General features: G+C 43.0%; 1 protein-coding gene across 4 annotated transcripts in view; it reads right to left on the bottom strand.

Moving 5' to 3' along the window:
* Positions 1–4,771: 4,771 nt before the first annotated feature.
* Positions 4,772–11,636, bottom strand: part of cep290 (centrosomal protein 290) — a 107,939-nt gene continuing 101,074 nt past the window's right edge. For all 4 annotated transcript variants that reach the window (XM_052030642.1, XM_052030638.1, XM_052030640.1 and 1 more), the window contains 3 exons: positions 11,305–11,408; positions 10,507–10,598; positions 4,772–6,857 (listed from right to left, as the gene is read on the bottom strand). In XM_052030642.1, the coding sequence (XP_051886602.1) occupies positions 6,675–6,857; positions 10,507–10,598; positions 11,305–11,408 (379 nt within the window). In that variant the 3' untranslated portion in view covers positions 4,772–6,674. The remainder of the gene's footprint in view (positions 6,858–10,506; positions 10,599–11,304; positions 11,409–11,636) is intronic.

Below are 11,636 nucleotides of genomic sequence, written 5' to 3'. Positions count from 1 at the left end.
GTCACGAGCAGGTGAAGACATGACTGCCAACTGTGGAGCAAAGAAAATTGGGAATGTGTGGGAGGCTGTTTGGAGAGCACAGTGATCTTGGAATAGAAGAGAACTGGGAGAATTAAAGGGAAGGTGGGTGTGGATAATGGAAAAGGGTTGAGGGGAGGGCAGGTGTAGGTAAAATGCAACTTTGGTAACTTCAAAGCACAAGGCTACAAGCAGAGATTTGAAGAGATGTCACTCCTAATTTTCCTTAAACTTTGACCTGTTTGGTATCATTTGAAAATCCAGCTAATGGTGTGGGCTAATCTTTGATTATGTCACAAACCTCACTGCTATATTAATACTGTTCTGAAGATCTCTGACAAGATGACATATTGAAAATGGTCAGAATGTCTCTTTTTAAGAAACTGATCTGCTGGAGACAAAATATACATCTAATGGTATCTCTTCCTGTACCAGGAGTTCCCCTGCATTTTAGTACTGACTTTCCTCTTCACATTACATTTGTTTTCCCTTGTTATCTTCCCTACCTCTCTTAAACTCCTCTCTTGTTTGAGTATCTCTCTTTACGAACAACCGACTTCCTTTCCCTTATGAAGTTTATTCTCTTGGCCTGGTGTAAAGTTATCTCCTATGTCCCGAGAGCCTTGCTCGTGGAATACAAAAGACCGAGAGAAGTTGATAAACACGATGATGCTGGAGGAACTCAGCAGGCCAGGCAGCATCCGTGGAGAAAAGCAGGTGGTCAACGTTTCAGGTCAGGACCCTTCTTCAGGACTGAAGATAGGAAAAGGGGAAGCCCAATATATAGGAGGGAAAAGAGGGAGGCAGGGTGGGCACAGGGTGGTGATAGGTAGATGCAGGTAAGAGAGTGATTGGCAGGTGTGGGGGAGGAGGGGAGAGCAGATCCACTGGGGGATGGGTCAAAGGTAAGGAAGGGGGGGGGGGGGGAAATTACCTAAAGTGGGAGAATTCAATGTTCGTGCCGTTAGGCTGCAAGGTTCCAAGATAGAAAATGAGGAGCTGTTCTTCCAGTTTGCACTTGGAATTCTCCTGAGGCCGAGGACTGACATATCTGTGATAGTGTGGGAGGGAGGGGTGAAGTGACCGGCAACGGGGAGATGCAGATCGTGGTTACGGACAGAGCGCAGGTGCTCTGAGAGAGTAGTTGGGCCTCTTGATTCTGGAAGCTGTTCCTGTACCTAATCTACATTTCTACATTCAGTATTGAATCTACATTCAGCTTTACATTTCAATTAAATCACTTAGTCTTCTAAATGCCTGAGAATGTACTCAATCTCATTATTTTAGGGCATTCCTTTTATCCCAGGAATCGGTTGAGTGAACCATCATTATTCCTCCTCCGACACTTGTATCTTCCCTTGGATGTGGAATCTAAAACTCTGCAAGACATGCCAGATGTGATCTCACTAAAACCCCACGCTTTGACCACCTTGCTGTTAGATTCCAACTCCCCTGACAGTAAAGGCTCACAAAACATTTAACTGTCTGCTGTAATCGACGTGTAAATGGTGTTTTATCTGCAAGAACATCAAATCCCTTTGAACAGCAAGCAACAATCTGCTGGGTCTGTGGTGGGAGAGGAATTGTTGAAATTTTGGGTTGAAACCCTGTATTGGGACATATCCTGTTACTGCAGGTTCCAGCATCTGCAGTCTCTTGTGTGTCCCTTTGAATACTAATGGTTGTTGTTCTAATCTTCACTCCAGTGGAATCATTTCGTAGAATCAGGACAAGACTGCAACAGAAAATAGAGACTTCAAGTGTTGAGAACTTGAAGCGAGGTGAATCTCTGATCGGGGTTGTACGTTCTGCCTTGGAAGAGGTGGGTTGCCTCAAGTCCCTAGCATAGGATCCTCCAAACACCACTTCTACTTTCTCCTGTCTGTAAGCTGGGATGCCAGTGCCCTTGCATGCACAGTGCCTGGTGGAGGATGGGATCCTGCTGGCGTGAGACAGGAGGTGTGTAGATCACAAGATCACAAGACAAGGGAGTAGAAGCAGGCCATTCGGCCCATCGAGTCTGCTCCAAGGAAAGGGAAAATAGAAATGAGAAATGGGGAATGGGAGAAAGAAAGAAAAAAAACACCTATTCTAATCCCAGTTTCCAGCCTTATCCCCATATCCCTTGATATCCTGACTATTTAGATATCTATCTATCTCCTCCTTGAACGCCCCCACTGATCTGGCCTCCACTGCTGTACGTGGCAAGGAGTTCCACAAATCCACCACCCTCTGGTTAAAGAAATTTTTCCTCATCTCTGTTTTGAAACTGTACCCTTTAATTCTAAGATTGTGCCCTCTGGTCCTGGACTCACCCACCAAGGGAAACAGCCTAGCCACATCTACTCTGTCCTTTCCTATCAATATTTTAAATGTCGCTATGAGGTCCCCTCTCATTCTTCTGTACTCCAGCAAGTACAGTCCAAGAGCCGACAAACGCTCCTCATACGTAAGCCCTTTCATTCCTGGAATCATCCTTGTAAATCTCCTCTGACCCCTCTCCAACGTCAGCACATCCTTCCTAAGATGTGGGGCCCAAAACTGCGTACAATATTCCAAATGAGGCCTCATTAGTGCCCCGTAGAGCCTCATCAACACTTCCTTACTTTTATACACTATACCTCTCGAAATGAATGCCAACATAGCATTCGCTTTACCACCGTTCCGACCTGGTGGTTAACCTTTAAGGTATCCTGCACAAGTACCCCCAAGTCCCTTTGTACTTCCGTACTTTGAATTTTCTCTCCTCCTAGATAATAATCTGCCCGCTTATTTCTGCTTCCAAAGTGTACAACTGCACATTTCTCAACATTGAATCTCATCTGCCATTTCCTTGCCCATTCTCCTAAACTGTCTAGGTCCCTCTGCAACCTTCCTATCTCTTCAATACTCCCTACTCCTCCACCTATCTTGGTGTCATCCGCAAACTTAGCCACGAAACCATTTATTCCATTATCCAAATCGTTAATGTACAAGGTAAAAAGGAGCGGTCCCAACACCGACCCCTGCGGCACACCACTAGTAACCGGTAACCAACCAGAACGAGATCCTTTTATTTCCACTCTTTGCTTCCTGCCAACCAGCCAATGCTCCACCCATTCTGTTATCCTACCCGTAATTCCATGACCTCTCATCTTATTAATCAGTCTCTTGTGAGGCACCTTATCAAAGGCCTTTTGAAAGTCTAAATACACAACATCTACCACCTCTCCCTTATCCACCCTACCTGTGATTTCCCTAGATGACACTGGCATGCGAGGAGTTGGAGCCCGGAATCTGATCTGGAGATGGAGAATAATAAGGAGGCCGAGGCCAAGGTCAGTGCCGTGAGTCTGCGCGGAGTTTGGTCAGCTTTAATCCTGTAGAAGCTGACGGAGAGCGAGCAGGAACAAGAACCGTGATCTGTGCTGCTGGATTTGGCTCGGTCCTCCCCATCATGCGCATTAAGAGATCTTCAGCTCCACCACCTTGGTTCCTGTTGTACAGTGTAAGGAGCCAAGCAGCTGCAGCCACAGATGAGGTGAGCGAAGGTGTGGTCTTTCTGATCTCCCCTGGGATCAGGCGGCATTGGTGAACAATCTGTTCACGAAATGAAGATCAACCTGAGAACATGGTGACTTGGTTACACGTTGTAATTATTTCTTGTCTCCTCTGACAACGTTTCTGAGAGATACCTGCAGCATCAGCACATCCTCAAGTTCAATCAATTCATCATTGGTCAAGGCTCCTATAGTCAATTGAACTCTGAGACTCTCTTATATAATCCTCCTTTGAAATAGAGCTGCTTATCTAATGTTTTGGCCATTGGTCTTAATATCTCCTTGCATGGCTGTGTGTAATGTCTGATTACAATCCTGGGAAGCAACTGAGATATGTTATATTGTGCGGTGCATACAAAGTTATGAGCAAAACAAGATGGAAATTAAAATATCTACATTATATGTAAATATAATGCTCCTGAATATTTACATTATGTTCAGTGCAGGCCATTTCTGAGTTACAAACACCCAACTTATGGACATACATATTATTGAACTCCTGCAATATTATTCATAAATCCAGCGTACATACACACATTCATTCTTATGAATGACAGAACCAGTTTCCTCCCTCCCTCCCTCTCTCCCTCCCTCTCTCTCTCTTTAGTAATTGTTTTTTCCCTCTCAGTATTAGGTGCTTTTGATGCCATTTCATTACAATACTGTGGAGGTAAGATCATATCGAGTGATTTTTTGTGTATTTTCCAACTTGCAAACAAAATCGACCTAAGGTCATCTGTAAAAATGGAACCTGTTTGTTAGCTGTGGACTGACTGTAAAATTCATTGTAAGTGGTGGAATACAGACAGTAAAGGATCAAGGTTTCATTAATTGTTTTATTGGATGTAGTTGGTGGTAGTTTTATGTTAATTCTTTCAGAGAATGTTCAACGATTTTTCTGTTTTACCCATGATATGAACTTTGTTGCACTTCTTTCATGAATTTATCAGATGGTTTCAGATGTCTACAAGTCTGAAGGCAGCAGTAAACTTGGAGCCTTGAGAAAATGGGAGATGAGCAATGACATCATGAACAATGTCGTATAACCCCAGGCAGGGGTCTGGCTGTGCCTGAAAAAGTTATTCACAACATTGGTCTGGTAGGCAACTTAATGATAAGCATTAGCTCAGATCAACTTGTTCCTCCAACTCTGCTGGCTGGTTAAAGGTTAATTTGCAAAGGGATTTCTGTTGACGGTATGTCAGTTCCTCCAACAGTCTTCCTAAGGCCTGCAGGTATGCTGCACTCTCTCTAGTTAGGAGGTTGAGACTGTATGTGTAATATGATCACACTCTAGAGAGACTCTAGAAGGCATGAAGGCTAAGCAGTGATCCCAGCAAGTTAGTGGGGATCTAAATCGTGATTTGTAAATGTCAGGAGCTGCCGTAGGTAACTGAAACGCACACCACACTTTACCTCTCAGTTTGGAAGAACAGGTCTTACTGCAGTGTATGTAAATGACATTCCTGTTCAGTTTGGTTTTAAACACAAGTGTAACTTCTATTTGATTTTATGTAAATCACATAAAATTATCTACAATGCTCTAGATAACAAGCCGGATATCAGAGTTTGTCACCTCCAAATGTTTAATTTTTAATAACAGAAGTTGGCAAGACGCTCATGTTGGGAGATGGACCACAGACCCCTCTCAGGTACCACGAGTTGCGACATAAACTCCAAGTTCAATGAAGAGCACGTGCTCCCTTTATAACTACTTCTGCTTCTAAACATATAATAAATAATTAACTTGCACTTATAGAACAATCTGCACAGTAACAATCTCATACATGTTAATATTCTACAAAAATATGTTCAATTAATTTCTTGGCATATTTTCAAAAATGGGTGGCTAGAATCTTTGTACAAAGTCTTTGACCTTGGCTAATAGTTACAAATAAGAAATACAATTTCAATAAGTAGATGGAAATGGAGATACTTATCTTTAAATGCATTTTCAGTCTTCAGATTTTTTGTGTGTGTGCATGCATAGGCATGTTTGACAGCAACTTTTCCCAACATAGTTGTCGGCATAACATGCATGTAAGTTCTGACAACTGAAGCAAAGGATTGTGCTGATTGATTAGATGGTACTTCCTCCAATAGTAAGGAACTCTTGTTTTACCTGGCTTTCCACAGCTGGTGGATGTAAAAGATGTGACAGAATACCACTCTTTCCCAAGGGGAATACAATGTCTAGTCCTATAAAATCCCAGCTCCATTATGGAACCTAGCTTAATCTTCAGTGTACATTTTAACCAGCATAGTTCTCTTATTCCAGTTTTCACTCAATGTGAAGACTGGGAAATGTAATATAGCATTGAATTTAACTTAAGTCACAATTATACTAGTGCTGCTGCTGAGGCTTGTAAATCAAATGTGTTGGACCAATACTACTGAGAATATCGGGAATCAACACTGAACAGGGTATTACTTACTCGTACAACTCCCCTGCGACAGACCCATGAATGCCAGAAATTGATTCCAGATAACAGTTCCCCAAAGTGGGAGACAGGGGCGTTTAATGCTTCTCCACTTAGCATTGACCTCTGCTACTTTCCATCGAGGTAATACTGGTAAATGACCCCATAGCAAGAGTCACCCGAGCTCTTTTTAGACAAAGATCCTCTATGGAAGTGTAAATGACAAAATACAAACTTTGACACACTGCAGTGAAAGAAAAGTGGATTTTTAAAAATGTTATAACACAATTAATCATACCGCAGTGCCCTCCTGTATTGGACACTGATTTAGATTAGCTCCTTAATCAAAGTGATTGGCTAAACAGTGAATGTTTATTAAAAAAAAAGGCAACATTGTTGGGTGGGAATAAACTAAAACTCTTCGTCCAAAAGGCTTGGATACTGGAGGACAACTGGCGCTTTCCAGAAGTGATCCCAGCAGATTAGAAGGGATTTAGATTGTGGTTGTTAGTACGTGTCAGGAGCTGCCACAGGTAACTGAAAGCTGATCTGCACACCACACCTTACCTCCTTGTATTCAAAGGTAAGAAGGTCAGGAGATTCTTTTCCCCTCCAGCGATCATCAAATTCAACAGCTGGAGCATTTAACACAAACATTTGAACGGTGGGCTGTTCACCAACACTGATCTAATGCTTCTCAGTCAATGGAAACGTTTCCTGGGATCTCCACTCCGAACTGCTCAGATAATTTCTTCAATTGTTCTTCCAGAAGAATGTTCCGTTTAACTTCCTGGTTGTAGTTGAATTTCAAGTCCTCAAGCTCCTCAAAAAAGCAGGGATCAAAGTTTTCCAGCTCCTTTTTCAACCTTTTTATCTCTTCCTAGAAATCAAAAGGTAATTAGATTGTTGAGGTAAGATTGAAGTTAAATTCCATTCAGACCAACATCTAGAAACTGCCCCCCTTTTCTGCTTCTCAGCCTAGAAGTTCAGTTGCATAAATTTGGTGTTTAGCTTAGCCTCACAGTATAACATCGTGGGCTACAGGGCTTGTTCCTGTGCTGTACTGTTCTATGATTTCATGTCACTTTGGAAATTTAACTGGGTGTGAGTTACCCTTGTACTCGTGTAAGTTCAGCACCTGGGGTACATGGGATGACATCATTGCCCAGGTAATGCATTCCTTAGACAGCAGGGAACCTTGGACAATGTTGTCCATCATTGGGCACTTCCAGTCAATTATGCCTTTCCAATTTGGTACTGGATCAGGACCTTGGTCAGAATCTGGTTTGTTATCACTGGTGTTGTGAAATTTGTTATGTTGTGGCAGCAGTGCAGTGCAAGACATAAAAAAATTATGGTATGTTACAAAAATAAATAAATAGAGCAAAAGAGGAAATAACGAGGTAATGTTCATGGACCGTTCAGAAATCTGATGGTGGAGGGAAAGAAGCTGTTCCTGAAATGTTGAGTGTGGGTCTTCAGGCTCCTGTACCTCCTCCCCAATGGTAGGAATGTGTAAAGGCCAAGATAGATTCTCCGAGATGTTGACGCCCAGGAACTTGAAGCTGCTCACCCTTTCCGCTGCTGACCCCTCAGTGAAAAGTGGTGCATGATCTCCTGACTTCCCCTTCCTGAAGTCCACAATCAATTCCCTCACTTACCCCTGTATCCTTCCGTCCTTAAAGATAAAGGGCTGGAGCTAGAGCTCCCAAATGATGAGCTGCAAGGAGACTAAGACATAGGAACATCCGAGACACCAGAAGCATATAGAACAAAAGGTCTTCTAGAGTATAGAAAGGGAAGTTAAGAAAACAAAGAGGGTATGAAGACATACAGGGAGAAAAAGTCACTGAAAATCCAAAGGAGACACAAGAGACTGCAAATGCTGGAATCTGGAGGAAATCAGCAGGTCAAGCAGCACCTTTGGGTGTGGTGGGAGGGGAGGAATTGTCGATGTTTCAGGTCAAAACCTTGTGCCAGCATCTGATGCCATGACTTATGCTCTTTGAAGCTCAGCATTTGAGAGCACCAACCCTCTATCTTTAAGGAAACATGACAGAGGATACAGAGTAAGTCAGGGATTTATCTGTCTGGGGTCCTGATGCAGGGTTTCAACCCAAAACGTGGATAATTCCTTTCCTCCCACAGATGCTGCTTGATCCACTGAGTTCTTCCAGCAGATTGTTTTTTGCTACTGAAAATCCAAAGATCTGTGAAATTTCCACAGAGAAGGTGGATAACCAAGGAAGGGGTAGGCTAATGAAGAACCAAAAAGGTCACTTGTGCGTGGAGGTGGAGGTTGTGAGGAAAGTTCTGTGAGATTGTCTTTACAAAGATGGCGCATCAGTGGTGTATTAAGGATATTAAGTGTGGGAAAAATGGTTTAAATGTAGTAAATGAAGGTGGTTCTGAGTGGTTTAGCATCCTTGGAAGTATATCCCAGGCTGTTGAATGAAATTGCAGAGGCACTGACCATTATTTTTTCAACCCTCTCTGGTTACCGGAATGGTGCCAGACAGTTGGAAGACTGTTAACATTATCCATTCCTCCTTCGTAAAACAACTGTGTAAACAGTGATTCGTTTTAGTAGTGGGCAAATAATTGGAATTAGTTCAAACTGACAACATATGCTTTTTGAAAGGCACAGAGGGGGGCCGTTCTACCATCGGGCTATTCTGGCAGAGAAGGAATGGACTTGTTAAGGGAAGGTCCTGCCTGACTAACTTGACCGAATGCGAGCAGATTACCTAATGGTGCATTGAGGGCAGTGATGGGGTCTAGATGAAATTTGGCTATTTGACAAGGTCCCACAAGGCAAAAAGGCCACAACTGTATAAGCCCATGGGGTCCAAGGGCGAGTGGTGGACCCAAAACTGGTTCACTGTCAGGAAGCAAACGGTAATGGCTGACAGGATGTGACTGGAATGCTGTCACCACAGTACTCAGTCCATTGATTTAGACTCAAGTGCAGTGAGGAATGATAAAGAGGTTTGCAAAAGCCAAAGGATTGGCGGTGTGATTGACAGGAGAAAAACTTCAGTCTGCAGGAAGATACAAATGTTCTGGTCAGTTAGGCAAATGGAATTTAATCCAGAGAAGTCTGAGGTAATACATTTGGGAAGGTGTAACATGCAAATGAATGGGAAGATATTGAGAGGTGTGGATCAATGGAGGAACCTTGCAACATAGGAGGATAGGTTGAGTGAGCTAGGGCTTTTCTCTTTGGAGAGAAGGAGGATGAGAGGTGACTTGATAGAGGTGTACAAGATGATAAGAGGCATAGATCGAGTGGACAGTCAGAGACTTTTTCCCAGGGCGACAATGGCTAATACAAGGGGACATAATTTTAAGGTGATTGGAGGAAAGGTATAAATGGGATGTCAGGGGTAAGTTGTTTTATTTTTACACAGAAAGTGGTGGGTGCGTGGACTGCACTGCTGGCAGAGGTAGTGGGGGCAGATACATTAGAGACATTTAAGAGACTCTTAGATGGACCATGAATGATAGAGAAATGGAGGGCTATGTGGGAGGGAAGGGTTAGATAGAGCAGGATAAAATGTCAGCACAACATTGCGGGCCAAAGGGCCTGTACTGTGCTGTAATGTTCTATTTATATCCACAAATCTATAAAAGAAGCAGGAAAGGTCAATAATAGTGGTTTAAAAAACATATGGTATGCTTTCCTTAATTAGTCAAGACAACAAATGTATGAACAGGGAAGTTGTTCTGGAACTGCAGACATCACTGTTGGTTGGTTTATTATTATTGTCACATGTATCGAAATACAGTGAAAAGCTTTTGTTCGCGTGTTAATTAGACCATAATGAACTGTTCTGGTCATGACATTCGAGGTGAGATGTGATTGTACTGGGGAGGATGAAGAAGAGATTTATCAGGATGTTGCCAAGACTGGAAAATCTTAGCTATGAGGGAAGATTGGATAAACTGGGATAATTTTCTTGGGGGGGTGGGGGGGGGTGGAGCTCTGGGCAAACTATGTGTTAGATGTGTACAATGGGTCTGGAGGGAGAAAGTAGGAAAAGCAGAGGAGTCAAAAACCAGGGTGTGTAGATTTAAAGAATTAGCAAAGGATTAGAGAGAAAATCTATTCACCCAGAGGGTGGTGGGTCTGGAAATGATTGCGTCAAAGGGCAGAAACTGTCATCGCGTTTCAAACACTACTTCTGTATGCACTTGCAGGCTAGGGCAGTTACAGGACCAAGAGCTGGAAGGTGGAATTAGACTGGTTAACTCTTTAATCTGGCATGGACGACATGGGCTGACTGGCATCCTGTGTTGATAATTTTCAGTGATCCAGTAGGGGCTCCACAACTGAAACAGATGTGAATTTAAAAACTTGTATCTATGAAAACTTGATGCTTGTTAATCCTTTATAATGTGGACTTTGACAATTTGTCCATCTCCCTTGTCCTGTTAATTGTGGCTGTTTAAAATACAATTCAATGATGTCATTTGAACTTAAAATTTCCAGTCACGTGAGTCTGAGAGAGTGATATGAACCTGCTAACCTGCAGTTGTTGCTTCTCCAGATCATGTTGTGCTTGTTGTTCTCTCAACAGTTTGTCATCTTTCTGTCCAATATCTAATACGGCATCACAAACTGCAAGGGAAACACATATCAAACGTTGCACTACTAGTCAATACAGAACAAGAAGTCTCTCTTCCATTGCAAGAACAAACATGCTGCCCAGCTAAAATTAATAAAACAACCTCAGATGGATAACATTCTATTGGTCTCAACCCTAAAGTACAATATCTGCTAGATTAAGCTACTATTTTATCCATTTTTAACTTTGTTTTGGGTGTCGTGGGCAGGACCAACATTTATTGCCTACCTCCAGTTGCCCTTGGTAAGGTGGTGGTGAGCTGCTGCCTTAAACGTTGCAGGACTTCTGGTGAAGGTTCTCTCGACTGTTGGGTAGGGAGTTCCGGGATTTAAACCCAGCCACGATGAAGGAATATTTCTTAGTCAGAATAGTGCACAGCTTCAAAGGGAACCTGGAGATGATCGGGTTCCCATGTGCCTGCTGTGTCTGTCCTTTGTGATGGTGAGGGGGGGGGGGGTCACGGGGTTTGGGAGGTGCTGATGAAATCACCTAGGCTAGTAATGGCAACGCATTTTGTAGGTGGCGGGAATAAATATAGGGTGCTGATCAACTGGGCTGCCTTGTCCTAGATGGCATCGGGAGTTCCTGAGTGTTGTTAAAGCTGCACTCATTCAAGCCAGTGGAGGGTTGGTCTACTCCTGCTCCTATTCCTTATGTTTTTATAGATGAGAAAGATAAGGATGTCACGAGAAGGTTTACCAGATCTGCTGCTGCCTTCTGCCGCTGCACAAGTTTGCTTCTTGTAGACCTCCAGCTGGTGGAGAAGCTCAGCCTTCTCCTTCTCCAGACGGTCGTTTGTCAGTCTTCCAGTTGATTGGATGGAAGAACAGAATTAGATTACGCAGCCTTGCACAGAGGATTTCAACATCGCAAAAATCACCACACATCCGAATCGGTTAGTTACTGTGCTTAACTGCGGCTTGAGTAAATACCTACTGCTGCTTATTACACACAAGGACAAAAATAAATCTGCAACCACTGTTGTTCCCCTCTGAGAGATTAAGTACAAAGTTGAAAATCCCAAATGGAGT

This window comes from Pristis pectinata, chromosome 15 (assembly GCF_009764475.1).
Source record: "Pristis pectinata isolate sPriPec2 chromosome 15, sPriPec2.1.pri, whole genome shotgun sequence".
NCBI classification, from domain to species: domain Eukaryota; kingdom Metazoa; phylum Chordata; class Chondrichthyes; order Rhinopristiformes; family Pristidae; genus Pristis; species Pristis pectinata.
Note: the sequence above shows the minus strand (reverse complement) of the source record. Positions and strands in the feature narration are given on the sequence as shown.